Here is a 25,294-nt window from a genome sequence, read left to right as displayed (position 1 = left end):
AAAGATGTTATGTCAGACTGCAGAAAATGCCCACAAATTTAATTATGAGGTGTTTAAAATCATTTTATTGGTTGTGGATCATTCAGGTCAGCGTGATAGTGTCACAATGAAAAACACAGGCCTAAAGGCTATAAATAAATACTGTGGTTGGTTAGGGGTAGTTAACCGGTTCATCTCTTGTGAAGGAGGAAACCATTTTGGTTAGTTGCAACGTTCAGTTCTGCACGTAGGCATCACACTGTGCCGCGCGCAGGTTCACGTCAGCTGCGAGAGGACACTGCATGTTCACCACATGAAAAAAAGGGGAAACGAGCGGTGGTCTCTGCCGGAAGGAAAGACTTTTTATTATTTTCGCAATGAGAAGAGAGACAGAAATGTCTTCGTCACAGTTTTATAGTGACTGATCCGCAGGAGCAAAGGCGCACATCAACGGCTCGGTTTATTGGTCCAGAGCTGGACAGTGTCAACCTGTGACGCAGCCGGAGCACCTATCCGCGCGCGGAACACTTGACACCTGACGGCTCCGTCTCTCGACACGACGCCGGTCTTTTCCCATCACGACCACTTCAGCTCTGCAGTGCAGGAACTGCTGCGTTTTATGGAAGCGGAGTCTGTGCGTCCTGTCGTGGTCATGCTGCCCCCAAAGAACTGCCTGCCGAGGAACTACAGCTGCATAGCCGGACTGTTCGGGAGCCTGGCGGCGGCGAACCCACGGCTGGAAGATGGGGAAGAGTATGACATGATGAACGGCACCTGTGAGACCACCGAGAGCCCCGTGGTGGAGGAGAGACCCCGGGGCAGAGAGATCCTCCTGAAGCCTCCACAGAGTCCAAATCTGCGTCGGAGGTGCAAGTCCCTGCCTACGCCCACAGAGAGAGCGAAGTTGGAGATCTCCCGCAGCAGGAGTCCAACCAGTCAGAAAAAGGTCCGGTTCGCAGATTCTCTGGGCCTGGAGCTCATTTCAGTGAAGCACTTCGATGATTCAGATGAGCCAGAGGTGCCGGAGCGCATATTGGCCAAACTCCCCAAAGGAACCCTGCATCTTAATCATTTGGACACAAAGTTCCCCCGTGCGCCATCGCAGTCTGTGTTTATGGAGTTGCAGTTCACCAACCCGGGCACACTACCCGGCTTTGAGCAGAAAGTGAGGGAGGTGAAAGTCATGCTGGAGACCGTGGAGGCGGATGAATTCAGCCTATCCGGGTTTGTGCGCGTCTTGAATCTGGCTTTCGAAAAGAGCGTCTCTTTGCGGTATTCTCTAAACAACTGGATAACATTTATGGACAGCCTCGCGTCCTACGTCCCTGACTCCAGCGACGGTGTCACTGATAAGTTCTGTTTCAAGGTAGTCATGCCCACCTACCTCGACAACGGAGGCACATTTCAGTTTGCGATTAAATACTGTGTCGGCGGGCAGGAGTTCTGGGACAATAACAATGGGAACAATTACAAAGTGCGGCGCCACCGGTTCAAGATGTCCCCACCACGAGAATGGGAGAATGGATGGATTCACTTTATCTGAGCTTTGTTGTTCGCAGTGGCACAACACCGTGCGTAATTTGCGCGTAACTGATCCCCGGGTACCTTAAGTATGACTGTAGCTTGTTATAAATGATTATTTTCTGCCATTGTCAGCTACACACATGCTGTGACACTGAAAACAGTTTCCCACAATAATTCAAATATTTGCCCCGCTGTGGTGACATTAAGTGGTGAGGGCTACAGTGTAAGCCTTAGGTGCCCGGCGAGGGATGCTGTTAGATAATTTGCCTTGATGTCAGGGCTCTCTGTACAGCTTGTAGCCCTTTGGGGGGGCATGATCACGTTATGTAATGTAGAAACACGTGCCACGGAAAAACGTGCCGGGCAACGCCGACTTCAGCCATCACTGTTCCTTTCAGGAGATGCTGTAAAATGAATTAGTGGCACGGAGATGTTTTGTTTTGCATGCGTGCAAAATATTGGCTTGATAGGGAGCAGAAAGCATCATATTTTGGCTAATATGGATGCCATGTGAACCTAGTAGCATACTCCTCTAGTAGTCTCCTGCAGGCTGGGAGAAATATAGTGTTTTACCGTTTTGACGGATAGAAATTTGTGGCAGGTTATCTTGATAATAAAAAAAAAATTCTCTGTATAATATCCCACTGTCATGCCATTGAAAAATGCCTTATTTTAAGCCATGGTGTGGGACGTTGTGCATTGAATGCTGTACAGTGTTTTCCTCATGGGGCTTGCATAGATTAAATGCATTATATGATTATCAACATTAAGCTTACATTTTTAAAACAAGGCCTTCAGGCACTGGGAAGTAGGTAGTGTCCATATAGCTGTTGGCTTTCAATCCAGGGACTTCATGCTTAGTCATAAACCAGCCATATATTTGCACATACTCAACACCCATTGTATATTTTTTGCTGAATTAATATAAAAAACTAAACTTTTTGCCACATTGAGAACTTAAGGGAGCCTAACCAAAGTCCAAAGAGGATGAAAAAGTAAAAAAAAATCCCCAAATTATATCCGCATCATGCATATTCCATCAAATCATAAAGGCTGGGTTTATAAAGAATGGGCTTCAACACTCACACTGTAGCGTGGTTGTTGTCCCACCAAGGAAAACACATTTAGTAGCAATGTTTGCAAGGTTAAATTTACCTCAAATTACTTGTGGACCTCTCCTCCTCTTCTTCTTCAGGTTGATCATTATAAAGCAGATGTTATTTTCACAGTAGTTGTTTTCTAACAGATGCATTCAGACAGATAGGTATTATTGTACATTTGGAGATTCAACACATACTGTGTATTTCATTTCTGATGTTTTTTTGGACTGCACTGTGTAACTCTGTTTTTGTCCGTAGACAAAGTAGCTATTACACGGACGACTGTGTTCAACCGGCTGTAAAGGTACATGATAATATCCTCAGTCACCACTGTGCAAGAATAGTGCTGCTCCTCGCACCCCACATGACCTCAATGGTTTGAACCACCTGACTGTCTGATATTTCCGTCCTTAGGTGACAAACTGTCGCCTGATTTCCACACCGTAAGCCTTGATTGATGATACACAACCAGTCTTCTCTCTCCAGACAACAGCTGATGTTGCATCCTTAAGCTTTTAATTAAACCACCCGCGGGTAGTCTTCCAAACCAGCTCCTTGCCATTTGTCATTATGCACGTTGTGGCGAACAGGCTTGCATGTCGTAGGCAAACGAGTTTACTGCAAATGCAAGTGTTCATTTTGCTTTCTTTTTAGGTGTGTAGAAAGTTAAGACTCCAGTTCAGTGAGTCGAGGAATCAACAGGCAGGATGCTTTTAATTCCAGTGCTCTGACGGTAATCCGAACATCACTTTGTTCTTTGTTTACATCATCGTGGCATCAGAGGGCGGCTCTCCTTTTAACGAGGCCATCAGGTTATGATGTGGATAAAGACTATTCCTGTAACCACTTAGTTTTTGGAGCATCTCCACTGTGAATCCATCAGTAATGTTTGTCTAAACCTGACATCATTTTTAAATGTGGTACCTGATGTTGTTAGAGTTTTGCTGATGTGAGAGACGGCCAGCACGGAGTTGATGTTTGCTTTTATTTATCACACACAGACCTGCATTTTCTCACGTGTTTGTTTGAATACACTGTGGATATAAAAGGTCTGGCCATGGCAGAGCTTACTGTGTGTTATATTGCCTGCTTTGGTCTGTGTAAACTTTGCTCAAGAATTCATGCTCTGCGATACCAGAAAGCATTAATTATCCAGGTTGAGACTTCTGATGTGGGCACTGAGAGATGCATCAATACCAATTAATCACTGCGGATTATGTTTAGTATTAATATTATCGTGTGGAGTCCTGGCACAGCTTGAGATTGCTTGGTGGTTGACGGTCTGAAAATAATGCTTTCTCCATATTCCATCAATTGTGACTCTGTGGTTTAAGTTTCCAAAAAGTATGAGACTGTAGGATACCAGCACTCAGCTTCACTCTGGTATCGCTCACACACTCTGTTGTTATTGGTGCATCATCCCTGCCATCAAGAAAACGAAGGGCTTCTGGTCTGATTTTCACCTCAATGTATACATAACATTTTGCATCAAAACTCACTGATATATAGATATGTATGTAAATGTGTTAATGTTTCATATTGAATGTCTTCCTGTTACTGTTCTATGTTATGTGTATTTTGAAGCATTTTTGAGGCAGAATAGAGAGATCGGGAAGTGAAAAGATTGTCATGTGTTGAGCCTGTGAAGTTGGAAAATAGTATGAGCCCAAACAATGAATTCTCAAAGCACACTTGATATTAGATTTAATTATAAAAACTTTCTTAAATATAATTAAAAGTAAAGCTGCTTGTTGAATTGGTAATACCAATAATTGTGATCATTTGTATCAAAATGATGTTTAATAAGATGCTGCAATAAGTTTTTGTAGGATCTCCCCTTAAATATGTACCAAAATGTGAATGAAATTAACACACTGGAATCCCGATGTGCGTAACTATAGGTATACACTGCCTTACTAAAGTATGAGTTTTCTTCGAGACATGAAGCAATGATGGAGGAAGTGCTTGTTTGTTAAGAAATAATGTGATTGCTAATGAAAATGAAAATGTGTGGACTCTAGACAATGATAAGGCGACCTATCTGGGCAGCACAGGTAACGCCAGATGCACTTTGGAGTTTGATAACTTTTGGCACGAGTAACTTATGATTGTAGCTGATACTGAGCAGACTCAGTTAAAGCAGGTTCAAAGCACTTTGCGTGAGAGCAAGGAAAAGGGAAGGAACGGGTTGCGGGTCACTGTATGTACGAAAGCTTCTCCTGTGAATAGCTACTAACCAAGATGATTTCCATCCTTGTCCATTTTTACTGCTCTTGTCTTTCACTGTGGAAAGCCTAAATCACTTTTGTCTTATTTATAACCATTGTACGGCACTGAATCTAATTCAGTGGGTTTTTTGGTTTTTGTAAATCCTATGCATCCCCTAATGTGTTGTAACATCTGCAGTCAGCTGACTGTGTTAATCTGTACTGTGTGCTGTCTTTAATTTTCTCTTTTGCAGTGACGGTTAGCCATGTTTGCATGTACAGCTCTAACATACCTTTATTTCTATGTTTAGTTTATAATGTAACCTATATTTTGTTAAAACAATGGTAAATAAAGACATTTGTGATGGAAACTAAACCCTGCCAGTATTTCAAACTATCAGATTACCCAATGTTATCTATGCACTGCTGCTTTAATTTAATTTCTATCTGATAATTATGTGAACAGTCCGTTGCCTAACAGTTATTGCAATATCACATCTCTCTCGCAAACTCTACAGCTACTGTTATCATAAGAGCTCACTGTGATCTAGTGTGTGCAGAGCTGTTCATGTGTGTGTTCCCAAGGAGTTTGATTATCAGCTCAGCAGAGCATCTTAAAGGGGAAAGGCCTGCTGCTGGCCCCCATTCATAAAGCTGCACACTGCAGTGGGCTGTTGCCATCGCCATTGTGAACATGGCTGTGGACATGTCCTTGAATTGATCACATTCTGACACCACGCCCCCTTCTGTCTTTGAAAGGGAGGGGCTGGAGCTTGAAGTAGGAAGAAGCCAGGAGAGCCGAGCAAAGGTGCAATAAGCAGCATATAGAGATCATATAATGAAAGCTAATGGAAACATAGCACGTGTGAGTGTTTTCACTGTTGGTCGTTTGAACACATAAGCACTTCCTCAAGGACCAAAGAGGTAGTGCAGCTATTAAACTGCAGACAGCTGCTTGTTTAGCTTCCCATCTGTTTAGAGCTTGGAATAGCACATTTTTCTTTCAACCACATATCAGATCTGAACATTATATAACATCTCCACACCTGCACATCAGATATGATTATGCAAACGTGCATACAGTGTATCCCCAAACATAACATTTAAAGGTTATCGGTGGTATCATTCTATTTCAATCACTTTCTGTGCTACTTATGTTATAAAGTATTTTGGTTAATGACAAACAAATTATAATCAATTTACAATCTCCTCACTTCTAACAAGCATACCAGCCATCTCTCTAAACAGCATGAGTAAGAAATAATAGGGCAACTGGCGTGCAGTTAAATAAAGCCACAGTCTCTTTGCAAAGTTTCCAACTCTTTTCAGTTCACGAATTAAATGGCTGATAATGGCACTGTAATATGATGCATTCTGGACTCACTGAAAGTCTGATACTGGAAGTTTTTTTTTTATTTGAAAAATGAATGCAGTGAACATGTGCTGCACTTAAAGGTCCAGTGTGAAGGGTGTAGTGGCATCTAGTGGTGAGGTTGCAGAACTGGAAATTCTTCTGTATGGTAAATGTGTAAGAGAATTACAGTGGCCAACGTGAAAAGGCGAAAGGCCCTATCTAGAGCCAGTGTTTGATTTGTCTGCTCTGGGCTGCTGTAGAACAACATGGAGGACTCAGTGGAAGAGGGCCAACTCTGTATGTAGATACAAACCTCATACTAAGGAAATGAAAACAAACAAACAAACAAAAAAATAACGATTCCCAGTGTCAGGTGATTATAAATGAAAACAGAGTTAAAAATATATCCTACATACATGTATACCATTTCTGCTACTGGATGCCCCTAAATCCAACCTGGTCTCACTCCAAAATCATGGAAATCCAACTTGCGGCAACAGACACAGCCGATGCCGTTATAATTTAACAGTGCTTGGCTGCATCAGGGGAAAACGCAGCGCGACAAGAACGAAAGTTAAGGCAACAAAAGTCCGACAAGGGTGGCTGCGAGATGCGGTTGATGGATCCAACAACCACCGACTTTCACCCGGTATATTGGTGTTCACTTCCCGTAAGATTATAAAGCCGAACTCTGATCTTTTTTCCTAAACCCAACCATGTGTGTTGTTGGAGGGGGAAAAAAATGTCAATTCGCATTGTTGCACTGGCGTAGTGGATTTATTTTGAAAGAGACTGTATGTAAATGTAAATTTCCTGTGAAAATGAAAGAATATTTTGAAAGAAGACAATGCATGTAACGGGCAGAACTTGACACAGCGTCCCAGAACATCAACAAACAACACATCCAGGGTACCTTTCACGTGTATCTGGACGCGTAAGGTGCATGACCAACATGATATGTGATATGATATGTGATGAGGTCAAAGTGAGAATGTGTTGCTAAATCTTGCACACTGGACCTTTAAGGCTTTTTCTGGGCATGTGCAGCAGGTGCATGTTGTGTATGTTGTGTAGGTGATGTACTGGGGAGCCTCTGTGTCAGATTAGGAACATGATCCTGCTTAATCTTCATGTTAACCTAAAGAAGTGATGACTGAGCTGCGTTGACCCGCAGTCAGAGAAAGTTGAGTTAAACTTTGCTTACTTATAGCTGTGTTGAAGGAATCCCTGCAGTTTGAAGCTGCTCTGCATGTCAGCTTAATGCTGTTAGCAATCAGTGTGAATCCATATGGCCAGTCAATAAAAACCTGCTGCGAGATTCCAATTTAATTCTATGATTAGAGCTACTCAGCAGCTTGCTTGAAGTGGAAAATCACATAATTCCCCAGAATACAGATAAAGAGAGATTAAGATATCCAGTGTCAGTAAGTCGTGAAGCAGGAAATTAAGACATGCACAGTTTGATTTGACTGCAGCGTGGCACATTTCTCTTGTTTGTGAGTTTTATTATTTGTTAGACACATACGATATATAAACATCAAGCAGTGTGTGTGTGTGTGTGTGTGTGTGTGTGTGTGTGTGTGTGTATCTAATCATGACATACATCAGCACAGTGCATGTGTTATATGCTTGTCTGTTTAATTAATTACCAAGCGGTGGTAATCAGGAAACATTGTCATGCTGTGTAACAACAGATGCTTATATAACGGCCGTGTTCATGTGATGGATGACGTTCTGATTGTTCTCTCCTTCGGGCGTTTGGCTTTATTAGACTGCAACCACAGAGCCATTTTCATCCCACCTGCGTAGCTTCTCCCGCCTCACCCAATGTGTGTCCTACGGCTCTAATAATACGGTCAAGTTGAGGCACACAAATAGGTTTCATGATTTCCACTTTAAAAAATTAATGTGAGACATTCATAGAAAAGCTGTGCCATGAGATCAATCCTGACTCAGCAGCAGGCAGGGCTGCAGCGTATGGGTGCAGCCATAACCTCGTCTCATTGAGCACCGGGCCTGAATAATTAATTGGCTAAATGGCCTTTTACAACTTTGGAAAATTCATTCTGTTGTTTTGAAGTATCTACTCGCACTGCTAACCAAGATGGCGTCCTTATTTCTTTGACCGCAGCTGTTCCCTTTGCGTTCTTCCTCTTGATAGTCCCCGGGGTAAATCACCCATCATGTTGCGTTCCTCAAAACCTCTTGTTAAAAGTAAACTTTCTCCCATGTCTCAAAACACATTCTCTCCCATATACATGCACATTCACTCGCTCACAACAAGGTGAAAATCAGATGTGGCAGAAGTCAGACTGAATCTTTGTCAAACAGCCTGCTTGCCTACTTTTCCCATCCTCTTTCCCTCTTTACCTCACATTGCCTTTGTCCTTCCTCCACCAACTCTTTCTTCCTCACTCATTGCAATTTTTATTAGCAGTATTCATTTTCTCTTTTTACTTAATTTATTTGTTCATTTAAGTGGGTATTTCAAATTTATATACATAATGCTGGGGTAGGCAGTTTAATTTTGGCATCACTGGGCAAAAATCCAATAATTAACTTTGAGCATATTGTAATTCAGGTGTTATGAGAGAAAACTAGACTTCTGCATCTCCTCTCGGCTCTGTTTTCAGGCTTAGAAATTCTAGCCCATGATGGGAGACTTCGGCCAATCACAGGTCATGTCAGAGAGAGCATTATTACTGGCTGTTCTACAAATGCAGATGCATGTGCATATCCCTTCAGATGGCGAAAGCCTGATCCACTGACAGAATCCTGCAGAGATAGTTGCTGTTCCAGCATTGGTGACAACTGTCTACAATACAAAGCAACCTAAAAACAGAAAATGGACTTATCAAAAAGAGAGTCTTAAAGAGAGTCCAACCTTAAATGTAATAAAACCTGTCAATATTGGCAAAGTGTTTCAGAGTTAGAGAGAAAATGTTGCTAACAGCTGCGGCTTTGTGTTCACATTTTTGTTGCTAATGCTAGCAAGAGCTTTGAATCACAGTTTGCTCTCTGCCTCAGTCCCCGCTACTACAGACCACCTCGCCAGGAGAGCTGGCAGCAGCTCCAGAGACTAAACCCCCAGTATGAGACCATAGCAACTCAAATCCATCCCATGCTGACCCCAGCTGCAGGGGACCAGCCAACCCTAACTCCCTGCCAGATCAGCAAACTTTCTGTTGCTGCCATTACATTGGCGAGACCCATCGCTGCTTCTGGCCAAGAGCCTGCTGTGAAACCTGGCATTGGTGTGTTTGCATTGGCCTAATTCAGCTGCTGACTGAAGATTTGTCTCTTTAGCTGCTGTCCGCTATCCTTCGGGTGAAGCAGTCCACAGTGGTAGGGAGCGAGCTGGAGGGACCATAGGGTGCTAGACAATGGGGCAAGGAGGGGCAGATTAAGGTTAAATAAATCACTTCATGGGAAACACCGTATGAACCATATGAAGTGTGTGCTTATGCCTGTCATCATCTGGTGGGAGGGGCTTAGGACAGAGACAGGAGAGGGGAGAGCTGGAGGAAGAGGATGTTCAACTGCTGCTTTTATCTATTACATCATTTTGTGGCTGCAATGTATAGTTAATGCTTTTTCTCCTCTGTTGCTAAAATTGCGTGAAATTTTTATAAAAGGACACGTGAGCCCAAACATTTGGTCCAAAATCCACACGTGTGTGCATCATGAAATGGCTGAAAACCACACATGCATATTGGGACATAAGTCACGTGTGTGCTTTTTAGAGTTTCATAACAGTTCACGAAGACATACAGTACACACCATGAAATATTGATGGAGGTGGCAGGCAGCCCAAGATGCAGCAGCAAGTGCAGCAGACTGAAGAAAATACAGTTCAGCTTTTGTCCCATTCATGTGAAACCCTATTACCAGGTCAACTGTGCTTGTCTTAACAGGTAGTTCCACGACAATACGGGTTTGTTGGGTAAAGTTAGATAAACAAACATCAGCACACACAGAAATCACACCACAGTGGGTTTATCTGTATCTGTGGGAAGGCCTCCTGACTTGGAGCTCTCAGTGGAAGTTTCCATTCTCTTGAAAAGGCTTGTTTGTGAGAAAGAAAGATGACTTGTTTCCTCACACACCATATTTAGACATTCCAAAGGAACTTGTTTAAAGAGGCTTCGTAGGAAATTCTTCTACAAAACAATGGCCTTGTGCCAAAACCGCATACCACAGTTGAGTCAGATAAGGTTACAAATGATTTATAACACTGCCTACAGAGAAACAAAGAATTGATCTATGTATAGTTATTGCTGTACTTTGCTAAGGGTGTGGATATTATCCTAATGTAGCAGCAATGCTTGGAAACTGCACAGCACTACAATACTACTTCAGCTTAAAGCAGCTCTTTGTGCTATTTTTATAATAACAAAACCAAATTAAATGTGAAAACAATGGGACTGTGTGAAAGGGATTGTTCATTGTGATGAAGCTAACCTACAGAGAATTATCCCCTGAAAATGCTCAAATAACTCCACTGTACACTACCTGCTCAGCACCAAACAGCATGCAAGCATAGTTAAGCCCTGTATCCACCGAGCAGTATGGTTCAGTTCAGTTCGGTATGCTTCTTTTTCCATTTACACTGTGAAAATTTGTGGATGGTACCGATGGAACTGTTTCGTACCATCCCCATTTTTGGTCCCCCTTCTGTTGGGGTACCTAGCACACAGATCTGGTACTAAAAGGTGAAGCTGTGAACACTGTAGTCTGTTGATTGGTCAATAGTGGATGGTCACTCTGCTCAGGGCTGAGTTGTGGCTGGCATGTAACCTCTGTTCATACTGTGGAGAGTTTTATTATTAGACTGGAACTATAAAATGAAATGTTTTGCTGCCTCTTGCAGCAGCTGTAGTCTGAGAAAAAATAATGTAAGTCACTGGGCCGACTGCCGGCGACTTCTAAGGTGGAAAGTTTTCTTGTAATGTTACTCGCTGTGACAACTTTGACCATTATTTTAGTTTTTACATGACATACACTTTTAGTAATGAGTTAATCTTCAAGTGTTTATATATATGAATTTTGGCTGGGTTATGTGAACTGCATATATTGTAATCCTCACTCAGAGAAAAAAAAAAAAGCGCTGTGGAGCGTTGTTCCTGTGGGCTCCAGCAACACTAACCCTAGAGCTTGCCTTAGAAGGACCAAATGCACAAACCTGCTGTTTTTAAATATCCCATGGAGAGACTCTCACTGTAGCCTGTTTTATTTTGTTCAGAAAATGTCAGCGTGCAGCCCCTTTCTGTGGAGTGCTGGATGGAGCAATGAGTGACAACAACTCCGTCCACACGAAAGAGTTCTGGTTGCGGTAAGTGGACCTAGGGTCTATGTACAATGTCTGAAGCCTCTGGTTCCAAAGGTACCATGCAGAAAGTGTTTGGTGAAACAGGACTTAAGAGACTAGCTGGTGAACACAGAGGTGCATTTAGCAGCTAAAGAGCAAGATATTTTGCTCACTAGTCAGTAGAGACCAAAATTGAAGCTAAAAGAAAGTGAATGTTGGGCTAACATTCATCAGGTAGACACAAACATGACTCCAAAAGAATGATAATGCTCAGTAACGACTGGATGTGTCAATAAGGAGCTGTTTGCCGACAAGTTTGCCCTATCAGCTTAAAAGGTGATGATATGTCACTGTGTTTGCAACTTGTCTCTACTGCCCCCAAGTGGCAAAAAAAAGAATAAATAGATAAATTATCAGTGTTCGCATGGTCATGTAAATTAACAATTACTTTCTGAACTGTTATTTAGGAAAGTGAAAAATCTGTTTTTTAAAGTAACATGTAGATCATTGACACTACATTTCGGGGCACTTATTTTTGGTAAAGTGGTCCACATTAGATGTGCAACATTATCCATAATGGCCCTCCTTGTTTACTGTTTACAGTGTGATCTCATGTCAGATACGAGATGAGATTATCTTATCCCCTAAAGAGATTTCCCATAAAATGTCTGCCCACCTCTTCCTGCTGTGAGATGCAGTTCAGTGGTGAGGGGTGTGTTGTATTACACACACTAATTATTTATCTTGCTAGTGCTTTCTGGTCTTTGGTTTCAGCATTGTTTTATTCGCCTGAATGGCTGTGTGGAGTGCGCTTGGTACATTGATGATGCAAGACGGAAGGATGCGATGTGTTAATGTATGTTGTAATAGAGCACTGTGAAATTGCAATCAGTAACACTAGTTGCATGTTTTGGTTTTAAATACAGTAAAATGTTTGCATTAAATGTTACAGTTAACTACATATTTTAATATTACTTCACCAAATATTCTGCAGTTTTCTGAGCAGTGAATGGAATATGTCTGACACTGGAAAAAGTGAAATGCATTTCAAAATATCCTGAACAGTCTTAGCCTCATCCATTGTGTGTGAAGTGTGAGTCCGGAGAGCTGTATAGTCGGTCCTCTCCACCATCAATGACTGTTTAGTATGCTGCTGATCTCCTTTTAGACCTCCAAGGTCCACCAGACGTCATGCAATAAAACACAATGGTTTCATATGAGCACAGCGGGAGTTATTGCGCCGCGGAAAATTACTCTGAATAAAACAAAAGGGACAACATTACATTTCCTCATTTTAAAATATTTCATCCCATTCTCCTTTTTGCATTCTCCACTATTTTCATTTTCCATCATTGCCCCACTCACATGATTTTATGTGCAGTTTAGTTTCTTATCTGCCTCTTAGCCTATGTATTTGCTGAAGCTCTCCAATAAATTAAATGTTTCTTTGTCCATTCTCTTCATTGCTGTCTTCTCCTTCTCCCTCTTTCTGCACTTTAATCACTGTCCTATGCTCTCACTGTCTTGCACTGTATCTGGTATTCCACTAATGCAATGAACATTCAGACCACTGCAGACAAAGTAAATTTCTTGCACTGGCACCAGAGAAGAACTCCGGGCCAGAAGCACACTCATAAATAATCTACCGATCCAGACAGACTCCACACTCTCATCGGCTCTGCATCATGTCAGTCTAACCTAAGATGGATAAACAGAAAAGTGTCCCGTCAACAAACAGGTGGACTTAGTAAGCACTTATAAAGACGCACACATCAGAGTGCAGGCACACACACATACTGAAGGACCATGTGGTGAGATGAGATAATCAGCAGAACATTTAGCATCATCAGTTCCCAGCTGACAGGTCTGCTGTTGGCACTCTAAAAATGGCCTGTCTGCCACGCCAAGAAAGGTAACTTATTGAGGACACTGGAAGGATTTTGCTTCAGCCGATACTGATGGCAAAGGCTGGTGCCCATGAAAGGTACCATGGTGGCTGAAATGGTGGCAGTGTAGAAAATAAGGTAAATGTCTACCTATCAGTTTACAAGTATAACTCATTAAAAGTACATACTCTGACAAGAATAAAGTAGGTGGGTCACAGAAATATTACCAATATGTGATTACTGAACATCTTGTACCTAGACCAATCAATATAGTGCTGTAGCAGTGTCCTGGAGAGGCCTTCCACAAGAATCTGGCTGCAGGACTTTGCTCCTATTAAGGCACAAGAGCACTGATGAAGTCATGATGTTGGGCACTGAGGGTGCATGATAAGGCCCGGCTCACAGTCCATGTTCCTGTTCTAAAGGTGTTAGATGGCACTGAGGTCAGAGCTCTGTGTCGGGAAGCTGAGGACTAAATAAGCAATACAGTTTAAGATACACACAGAATGCATATATCCCTTGGACATCTTTGTCTTTGTCTTTGGTCGTGCTGTAAGCAACAACGTGCTTACGTGAATAAATATTGAGTTTTGAACCAGAGATGGACCCAGTGTTCCTCACCCTGAGTCTTCCAAGCAGATATGTAACATGTGAGTTCAATAAAAGATAGTATTATATTCTAGCTCATGCCGCAAGGAAAAACATCTTATCGCAGTGGATTAAAGTACCCACTGTTAGAGGCTGGCAGAGAGTGCTGTTTGAGCATTAGAATACTTTACATGCATATTACTCCCAAAAACAGACCATTTTTATTTCTTTTTTTTATTGGTTTATGAAAGCAATATGAACATATGCAAACAAAATCCACAAGACCTCGAGCAAAACAAAAAAGGGGTGGATTTTGATTACAATAAAGTGTTTTAGGAGTAATAACACAACATAAATAGAAATTGTACCATACAATAAGGATAGAGAATAAATAAATAGATTGTGCTGACAAGGAAGTTAAATCAAGATGTACGTATGTAGAGACAGTAGGGGGGGCTACTAGTCACACCACAATGTGCTGCTATTTCGTTCAGTTATCAGTAAAAATTTCCTTCTGGGTTCTTAAACTAAAAGTCATTCTCTCCATTACATAAATATTATATACCAAGTCAGTCCATTCATCAATACTAGGTATTTCTTTTTTTAGCCATTTCTTGGTTAGGGATTTCTTACATGCCAACGATAATATTCTCAGCACATATTTGTCCTTTTTCCTCAATTCGAGTTCCTCCAATCTAATCAGGTACAGCAGTTATTCTGGTTTTAAAAAAGTTTCAAGAATAGTTTTAGTCAAAAAAGGAGTGACTGAGGGGAACCTCCAAAAGATATGAAAGTAATTTGCCTCTTTGTTGCCACACGATTGCCACCAGTCCGTCTGGTTTGAGAAATATTTCTTCTGAGCAGGAGTACAAAAGAAACGCATAACATTCTTCCAACTGAATTCTCTCCAGGATGGGGAGCTTGTTGATTTCCATTGTTGTCTAAATATCTCTTCCCATTCCTCTTGTGTCACAGTCAGATTACCTTCAGTCTCCCACCTTATTTTAACTATAAATGTATTTTCCTTGTTAAGTTGGTGAAGGCTCAGGTACAGTTTCAACATGACCTTTTTACAAAGTTCATTCTCATGTGCTCTAATAAATATTTAGTATTTCATTTTCTGTGGCCATGTTTTTCTTTCTTTTTTTTTGTCAATATAATCTCTAATCTGTAAGTATCTAAAAAGGTCCTGGTTTTGCAAACTAAATTTGGCCTTAAGATCCTGAAAACTCCTTGTGATACCTTGCTTTATGGGAGTATAGTATGCTGTTATCCCACTGGAGATCCAATGATGCTGAAGGGATTTTCTTGATTCTAGTGTTTGAGTCTTTGTATCTATTCTTTCCTGTGGATTTATTCATGTATCCATATTTTACTTATTGTAAAAGTTTAAAAAACTAATAAATATGTTGTTCAATAAAAGAAAGACACATTAAATGCAGAAGGCTATTTGGTGCATGGGGGTAATGTCAGTTAAAATGGGTGGAGGGTGGTGGTTGAACGCTGAATATAAGCAAGGGGAACAGTGGCATTGGGCTGACTTGACTGGGTAATGTGAACCGGGATGGCGATGCTTCTTGGATTTCAAGAGGCAGAGAAATATGTGAATGGACTCGAGCCAAGAGGTGTGGCCGAGACAGCGTCATGAATGAAGAAATAGGGGAGAGTGAATGAAAGCTTTATAGGAGATCAAAATGTCAGAGCTGGTTGAGCTCATGGTTGAGCTGTGTAACGCATTGTTGGGTATGACATTTTTCAGGAAGTGGTAGTTGCACCCATTACATGGATGTATTGTACATGGATGGACTGTACTCCACTGGGACTCTGTGGGTAAAACCATTCAATTAGACTCATGTTGTAAAAGTGTGTGTGTGTGTGTGTGTGTCTTTGTAAATGTATAAGGGTCTGCCAGAGAGAGAGAGAAAGAGAGAATACACTCAGCGGCAAATGGAGAAGGTCACCCTCGACAATACTCAACAGTGCTACGACGGGCTATATCAGCCTAATGTGCCTCTCCAGTGTGTCTGTAACAGGAGCCAAAGATGCCAGCCTGTCTCTCACTGTGTGTTCCTGTGTACGCTGAGTGGGGTGGCTCAAACACCCCAGTCCTTCCTTCTCACCATTGTCACCCCTGCAGAGGTGCCATGGGCACTTTATCACCAGAAATGACGTCACTGACTCTCACCCCCACCCTCATTTCCAAATAAAGACCCTGTCTGCTGTTTAGGAGCAGAACAGGGCGCGTGAGTGATTCAGCAAAACGTGACTGCTGTCAGGACAAATATTTGTTATATGCTTGTTGCTCCCTGCAGATGGGTACTGGAGATGTAGCAAGCACGGAGCAGCGGTCATGCATGCAACATAAAAAATACTGCAAGTTTGTTTATGCAAACGCATCCACGTGTGTGTGTGTGTGTGTGTGGGGGGGGGGGGGGGGTGGACGGATGCTGTGTGTATATTTAGGTTGTCCTCTCCCTGTGTGTCTGCCTTATGGTAACCTGAATTGTATCATTTTCACCCCGGTGGCTACATCTCCATACGCCCTGTTGCCTTTAGGTGGAGTGCACTCACTAAACAGGTCTCATGAAATAATTATGTTACTGCACTCTCACACACCTCTCTGTGTGTCTGGCTTCTATCCCAGAGCACTCTCTTATGTCTCTCTGAGTCTCTCCTACAGACAGTGGCAGATCACATGGAGCGAATGTGTGACTGGACGCGCTGTCGTCTTCCTCTGCCAGTGACCCGTGTAAGTTCAGGAGTGTGCCTGACCCATTTCTGTATAAAAATATGAAAATAATTTTACATAGCTGTTTAAATTGAATTGTTTTAGTGTGTTAAGATTGAAGAGTCTAGCTTAACATTCTAATTTATCATTTTACATTTCTATTTTTTCATATTAACATTTTTGAAATGCTGCTTTTGCATTGAAACCTGATACAGCCTCATTATATACTTGTATTTTGACCTTGTTGACTTAATAAGTTTTTACTTACTGACTGTGTAAATGGCAATGAAAGGAGCTATATGTATACATATATATATATATCCAGATGCTGTAGTTCTGCAGATGCTCCACAGCCCTGATGTGTGCCAAAGATGGGGTTATTTGAGCACATGCACACGTGCAGGAGAAAGTGTTTCTGTGTGATGAACCAAACCGATGCACTTCATGCATGTGTGCACTGAGACTCTGCATATGGTGACTTTTCCTCCTGAGGTTTGCAGTGCACTCTCTGCTGCCCTCTTTTGTGCAAACATGTTAACACATTACTGTCTTTCCCATGACCTGCAATGCTTCAAGTGCTGCAAAGGAACATCCAGGCTCTGAAATCATCAGTGAGTCAGAGACACTGTCCTTTTGGAGACCATTTGTAATCTGCTGTCTTGTAAATGTTTTAGTGTTGACGACACTGACAGCCTTGTTATTAGTAACTGTCTTTAATCCTACATTGCTGTTAATATTGCAAAAGACACATTTGCTGGTCAACACAACATTACAAGCCACACCATACAGCACACACGCACGCACACACACACACACACACACACACACACACACACACACAGCCAAATCCTTTTAAATTGGTGTAAATCCTCAGGCAAGTCAGGTTAATGAAAGAGGCTTTGTTGGTGCCCCATCTGAAGGCTTGTGTTCTTGCTCACAACCCTCTAAATGTGTCTCATCTGCCCGGATGCTCTACAGGTTGGCAGATTACAGAGAACAAAGCCCAGAATATGAGCCTGCTGGCAGCAGAGACACGCAGGCGATTGCCCCTGTCTCTGGGGCCCTGTCATCAGAAACAGCATCACCGCCTCCATCTGTCTGAAGGACATCTGGTCCTTTCTTTATTTGTGTGTGTGTGTGTGCGTGTTTTGTGTCATCATGATCATTATCACCGTCAAGCGCAGGCCAGTTTAACTCATACTGTCATATATCAAACTTAACACACACATAGACACAGGAGAGGATCTAACATCCTGTGATTTGCAGGATGTTAGATCTGAGTGCCCATCAGCAACACTGACCTCACTATTATTTTCCACCAGGTGAGCCAATTTCTCTCCCCCTCTCCATCTCACTCATTTGCTTTCATCTCTCCAAAGACCCCACTGTTGCCATGGTGACCTTCCACTCCGCCATAGGTGAGACCCCAATCTGCAGGTGAATATACAGAATGTGGTCAGATTCACCGCACTGACCAGCCCGCTCTTTCTCTAACTCCAAAAAAGCAGTAGAGAGAGGTTAATACAAACAATGAGGTCGAAAAATCTGCGCTAATTCATCACAGCAGCTGTCAAACAGAGCTGACATTTCCGTGCCACGAGGAAGAGGTTTTGGCAGGAGATGAGTGGAGGGCTTATGATTTTGGCGGCGCTGTGTGAGTGTGCGAGAGAGGATAGAGCTGGGCTCTTAAGTGTCCTCCAACCCGGTGTTGTTTCAGCTGGGCAGCCTCAGGGACAGCGGGGAGACATCCAGAGGGAAGGATTTCAACAGCACACACAGCAGACAGACAGACAGACAGACAGACAGACAAAAAAGACAAACAATACTCCATCCCTACTGACACAGATCCTTTGGAAGAAACTCCAAAAGTGTAGCTGTTAAACTATTAATTACTATAGTACTGAAATGATTTTCATTATTATAATTCATTCAATCATCCATCAAAATCACCATCAGACACTTACAGTGTGTTGAAGCCGTAATGACCTCATTCAAACTTGACAGACTGAAAAAAGGGATGAAATATGGCAGCAAGCTGAAAGGCCCTGCTGCACTGACGTCAGCGTGTTCTGTCTCTGTATTGATGTCCTCCAGACGTAGCTCATTGCATACGTGTGTGTGTTTCTGTGTGCCTGTGTGGATAACCATCACCATATAAATTCTACCTTGGGCCTTAGCGTGTGATAGCATTTGCATTATGTTTTATTGCAACACACACAAGCGAGAAAGAAACAGCCTCTGTGCCAATACAGTCTCAGGTCATACAGCAGCAGCCTGCCAGTAACAGTTGTTATTCATATTCAGCTGCCACGACTGAGCTGCTTATTATTGATGTGTTCGTTCAACGGGAACAAAATGAGATGAGAGCTGATGAGAGTTTGGAGCATTCATTTCATGTATTTTTGCATTTATAGGCCGTCAAGGTGAAATGATGTTTCCAGTTTTCGTTGCAGTGGAGCTTTTTTTTAGTCATTTAAACAGAACAAAATGTTGTCATTGTTTCTTCGTACCATACAGCAGCTTTTAAAAGGTTGCAATTTTTGTCGTGACACGTCAATTGAGTAAACTAATGTTGGGTAATTTGTGTTTGCTAAGGGCAAAAAAGGAGCTACAGTCATGAAAGATTGATTACAACACAGTGGAAAGCATGTAATACATATTTATCTACAGTGGGTGACTGCATACCATTACCCTTTGGATTAGAACAGCTGTAGTGTGTGTGTGTGTGTGTGTGTGTGTGCATCTGTGTTTACTGTTACTCGCAGATGAAGGGTCAGACGTCCTGATTTCACTCCTGAACATCCTCAGAGGCAATAAAGACAGCATGAGTCAGTTTGTTTAGTCACGTCCTTCATCGAAAAAAGCCAAAAACCAATTTGTGAACATCAACATAATTAAATTAGAGTTGCTTTTCTTCCTCTGTATCTGCTCAGAAGCCAGACGGAAGACTAACGGTACAATGGTCTGCCAGGTATAAATGTCTGTAACTGAGTTAGACTCAAGCAGGCTGCCAATAAAAGAGTGCAAACAAGCTCAACAAAATTTTCTTGGGTAAACGTTGCAAACAAACAAGCAGCCTTACTGATGATAAACATTTGTCATAGAAAACATTTTGACATGTGACAGTAAGAAAAGCACAGGTGTAAATAATCAAAATGAATGATGGCGGACTTCTGTTTAAGTATTGTGCATGGCTCACTGTCACACTGTCAAGACCAGAATAGGACACTTGACTAGAATGCAGTCATTGTTAGTGTTACCTGTGATTTATATGGCAAGTCAAAATGTCTGCTGAGAAATGCAACGGCCTCACCTCCTGCCCTATGACTGCAGTTTGCACAGTGTTCCATTGACTGATATGGACCTCATTTTTATTTTGCTGAATGTATTTGTCAGGGGCCGTTCAGAAAAACATTAATCTCAAGATACAAGATTGTCTGCAATCTCTCTGACCTCCTGATGTTGGAAGCAAACGAGATACAGTTCTTCTCAGCCTCACTGACCCTTATTGACTGTCTGCTCTGTGCTTTTATTTCTTTTTACATACAAAGATATTCTCCCAAAGAAAAAAGAACAAAGAAAACAACTAGAATATGACCATTTTTAGCATGAGTGTCACTTTTTTACAGTGTATGTTTGATTCCTTGCAAATGCTGACTATTAAAAGTTCACCTCAAAAATCAAAATTACATATTCTTCCTCTTACCTGTAGTGCTATTTATCAGTCTAGATTGTTTTGGTGTGAGTTGCAGAGTGTTGGAAATATCAGCTGGAGAGATGTCTGCCTTCGCTCCAATACAATGGAACTAGATGACACTCACCTTGTGGTGCTCAAAGTGCCAAAATAATACATTAAAACATTTATTTCCAGAAATCATGACCCTGTTACTCAAGATAATTCAGAGACCCTGTCGTGAGCAGCATGTGGGAACTATTTTCTTGCTACTGAACTGAACTACACCTGCCAACCGTATCACTGCGCAGAAGGTAGTGCCATCACTCCTGGACGAGAGGCTTGTGTTTGTGACAGCGGAAGATGTAAGCATCAATGCGTCCTCCTCTGAGCTGTAATGTAAGGTAGCTCAGTGGTAATGTTGGACAGTAAAGTAACAACATTACCTTCCCAGTAACAAGTAATGTAACAAATTACTAATAAAATATCAGTCACAATATTACAGTTAGCACCAAAACAAATAACTCATTAAGACTTTACCTTTGTTGTCGCCCACTATTGATTTGAAACAATCAATCACATCCCAGGATTTATTTTCTGAATCATTGTGCTTGCATGTCACAAAGCAGCAAGCTTTCATCTGCTGAAAATATTCTTATTACTTTGATTTTGTCCAGAGGAAAGATGGTACTTAAACTCTTTCACTGTGAAAAACATGACCTCAAACCTCTTGAAACACCCACTACAATTGACAGCACAGCAATGTGAATGTCGTGGAAATACACCCAACCAAAGGTAAGCCCTCTGTAGCCCCACACTGGCTAAACAGCTGCAGGCTACAAGTGACAAAGAACCAGTGAAGAATCTGGTTGAATATGTGGTGAATGAAATGAGGGCCTGTCTCTATGATTTACTTTCCCTCTTTCAGACAGATTCTTAGGAAAATATTGGTCACAGGCAGCTGAAAATCCCCAAGTAAAAAAAAATTAGCAAGTGATCTAACCTTAGCTGCACTTACCAGGGATTAATTACACTGACATTCACACAGAGGCACACATAATATGAAGTCTGACTATTGAAGAGGAAGGATGCAACTACCAATGTTGTGGTGTGTAACAGATATATAATATATCACGTAGTGTAATGACTTACTGTTGGCAGGGAGTAATAAGTAATAATATCACTTTACCAAAGCATAACAAGCACAGAGGTGTTACGTGAGCTAGTAGATGCATGCTTCCCTCTGCACATGTAATTGCTCACAACAAAGTCTGTGGATTATCTTGAGTAACATGGTCATGATTTCTGGAAAGAGTTTTAGCTGTTGAGTTTTCTAATGTATTATGTGACGCTTTGAGCACCACAAGCTGAGTGCCATCCAGTTCCATTATATTTGAGAGAAGGCAGACATCTCTACGGCCGATATCTCCAACACTCTGCAGCTCACACCAAAACAATCTAGATTAATAAAAGTAACAATAGGTAAAAGGAAAAATATGTTTTTGTTTTTAAATTTTGGACAAAACTGTCTTTTTCAAATGCCTTTGTGTTCAATGAACCAGTTAATTATTCAATAAAAGACTTTATTCACAATCTGTATATATTCAAATGTAAGATCAGCATGTAAACCTTGGCACAACCAAGTGTAATATTTGGCACATAAATATGTAGATTATAATGTATTCTTAGACCTGTAACTTGATCCCATAAAAACCCCAAATTTAGCTACACTAAGCTACTCTAAAGAGATATGAGGAATTTATAAGATAGCGATATAAGAAGGGAATTCATGAGTTGGTTTGACTCTGGGTAAGTGGGAAAAATATTAAAATTCCCCCAAATCAAGTGTCTTTCAAGACATGCAGCAGCATGTAACTGTAAAGTGTGGGTGAATTGTTAGTAGTTGATTTCTTTGGCCTCATGATGGCAGCAGAGTGACATGGTTGGGTTCCTCTCACAGAGCAGGGGGAGTCTTAACAAGGAAATAAATTGTAACCTCATCCTCTGAGCCTTTGAGGAGTCTGGTAAAATTGCTGCATAAAAACGCTCTCAGTGCCCCCCGCTCCCCTCCTCTCTCTCTCTCTCTGTCTCCCTCTCTGTGTCTAGAGGGGAGGGATTGTAAGGACTGCTGCCTATTAACAAGAGTCTGTGAGAGAGATGTGTTGAAGCGAAGCCAGCTCAGCTCTCAATCTGAAGAATGTGTTGGCATATACAAGGGGCGCCACTCAAATGGAACTTTAATTCATTTACACAAAAACCAGAACAATCGTAAAAACAGACCTCACTGCCGAGAGCTAACAGCTTAGGTAATAAAGGCTGGAACATAACTTCCTTTAACCTGAGAATGAGCCTTTTATAGGGTTTTTCTTTCAATATATTTTGCACATTAAATGAGAAGATAGCACGTCCTCCTGTGGGTGTGCGTATGCCCGTGTGCATGGCTGTGCATGTGTGTCAGATGGTAGAGGTGGGCAGTGAATGAGCCTTTGATGTAGACTGCCAAGTTTCCCCTGTGGACAGCAGCTGTTATGATAAACACGCTGTCTAGTAGCAACAGATCCTCCCAAGATGGTTCCCCACCCCTCCCCTACACTCTCCTCTCCTACTTTCCCTCTCTTTTCTCCCAAGGCTGTGTTTAATGGAAGGGAAATGAAAACAATAGCCCCTGCCAGTCTGCAGGCCAGCAACAGCTCTGCCAACCTGACAGTAAGTCAGAGAGACAGAGACTGTGAGGGAAAGGCTGCGATGTACCAAGCACAGTCCAGACAGCAGGTTTCTTTTTAAAGGTGTTCCACATGGGGGGTGAAGTGGGCAGACTGTGTATGATCATCTTTATTATCTATCCAGCCAACCTACAGACTGCATCTGATAGATGAGATCTTATTGGTATCCAACATGTTGGCTGTGCCACTGACGGAGAGCAACTTTTATCTTTTTGTGTGAGCCGCCTTTTATGTGAGCCAACTTTTTACCCAGAATGGTAACAGAGGTCACAGTTCTTACTGGAAATGATTAAATTTCCATTAGCTGGTCTGTTTTTGTGTAGTTTCCCAGTTTGAAATAGGCTACTTTTTTTTCCTGGGCTCACTCTGACCTCTGACCACTCTGACAAAAAGCGAAATACCATTAACTGATCTCCAAAAAAGATTTTTACAACGGGTGCTTTTTTACTTACATCATTTTTCCATTAAAAAAATCTCTTTTAGTTTGTAAATGGTAAATGCATTAAGTATTACAGTAACATGACTGTACTCAAAGTAAAATTCTTTTACAAATTATACATGGAGGTGATTTTAAGATCTTTAAGTTTATTAAATAAAGGTTCAGTGTGAAGAATTTTGGGGGAAATATTAGCAGAAATGGAATGTAATATAAGAAGTATGTTTTCATTTATGTATAATCACCTGAAAATTCCCCTAAATCTTACACACTGTTCCTTTAACAGACTTTCACTCAAACTGTCTGTTGAAGGTTTTGGGATTGGTTTTAAATTAATTCCAAACAAGCATTGGCCACTGAAATCTGATATTAAAGCAGTTCAAACACAAAGTTGATTTCAGTTATCAATCAGCAAATCAACTAGGCACAACTTCATACACAAATCTTTGGACATGAATTCTAGTTCAAGTGCTCCTTACACTCAAAATTTGCCTGAAGTTTCTACTTGGAAACATGAAGAATAGCTCTTTAATAGTTTTTTTGTGACAGATAGCATTGTGTTAGTTAAAAAAGGACATTACCCTTCTAGATAATGTAAATTTTTTCAGTATCTTTGTTAGACCTAGAGCACTAATCTGTCTTTTGTCATCTACATTCAGATTCAGAATGGTTCAAAATGCAAATATTGACACATGCTCTTCCACGCTATCCAAGAACAGTCGAGAAAGGTTGGTCTATTTATGCATTTTCTTATTACTTTAACTGAAATGGTATCTGTGCAAAAACCAACTTTACAAACCATTCAAAAAAAAAAATCCGAAGAATATCACAATTACTGCAACAAAATTTAGAAGTACTAAAACATTTCAAGTGTTTATTTTCTCCTCCAAAGTCCATGGCTGATGACATGTTCAGGTGGTCACAGTACACCCACAGGAGGAATGAAAAGAAATTAGTCAACACTGTCTTTCACTAATTCTCAGCCGCCCAGGTTTACTCATCAAAGTCCTGTCAGGTCTTGTAAAATGATGTTGGTTTCCATGATCTTTGGCTCTCCACAGTCATGCCCACGTTGTTGAGTGATGGTGGAGGAAGGGTAAGAGGACACACACACACAAACACATACACATGCACTGTGGTCACACGACAGGCCCAAACCACAGGCACCCATGTGGAACGAGTCAGTGAACAGACCTTTATTCCTGCACTGAGCTGCTCTATGAGTAACTCACTTAAACTTTGTGTGTCAATTCTCTTTACTTACTCATTTAGTAATGTGTTCCTTGCCAGCTCCATACTAAACTTATTCAAAAGCACTAAACGTGTCTCACTAAGTTGCTTTTGTCCAGGTTGCATGCTGACTCTCTTACCTGGAGAGTTTTGTTTGTCTGCTCTGTGACCTCAGAGTGAACTCTGTCAAGTTGGATTGTTGCCCAGCGAGGGATGTGCAGCCCATTTGGCCTCTCAGTACCTGTCCGACACACTGATTGGGTTACTGAGTGTATGTCGGAGTAAACAGGTACTTCCCCACCTATCCAGGAGCCCTGGCACCACAGGCATGTGCAGAGGTACACAAAGATCCTTTTACATTTTCCACTCTCCTGGAAGCACAAGCCCCAGGCGCCCTGTGTGTGCTAATGTATGCATGCATATGTGTGTGTAACTGCAAGTTTGTGTACGTACAAAAACACTTTGAAACCTCTGGGTGTTTTCAGTTGGGGCGAGGGGGTCGAGGAGGACTCTCCACTCAGAGCAACCAGCTGACTTTTTCCAGAACAAACACCTCAA

General features: G+C 41.7%; 2 protein-coding genes across 4 annotated transcripts in view; both read left to right on the top strand.

Moving 5' to 3' along the window:
- Positions 1–25,294, top strand: part of LOC126389193 (cytochrome c oxidase subunit 4 isoform 1, mitochondrial) — a 516,851-nt gene that overhangs the window by 269,321 nt on the left and 222,236 nt on the right. The window lies entirely within an intron of this gene.
- On the top strand, positions 176–5,186 carry LOC126389149 (protein phosphatase 1 regulatory subunit 3E). The gene has a single exon (XM_050042661.1). The coding sequence runs from the start codon at positions 599–601 to the stop codon at positions 1,520–1,522; it is 924 nt and encodes a 307-aa protein (XP_049898618.1). The 5' UTR covers positions 176–598; the 3' UTR covers positions 1,523–5,186.

This window comes from Epinephelus moara, chromosome 1 (genome assembly GCF_006386435.1).
Source record: "Epinephelus moara isolate mb chromosome 1, YSFRI_EMoa_1.0, whole genome shotgun sequence".
In the NCBI taxonomy this organism is placed as follows: Eukaryota; Metazoa; Chordata; class Actinopteri; order Perciformes; family Serranidae; genus Epinephelus; species Epinephelus moara.
This window is presented reverse-complemented; position numbering and strand designations above follow the sequence as displayed.

Coding starts and splice junctions, on each gene's coding strand:
- LOC126389149 (XM_050042661.1), top strand. CDS start 599: ATGGAAGCGGAGTCTGTGCGTCCTGTCGTGGTCATGCTGCCCCCAAAG.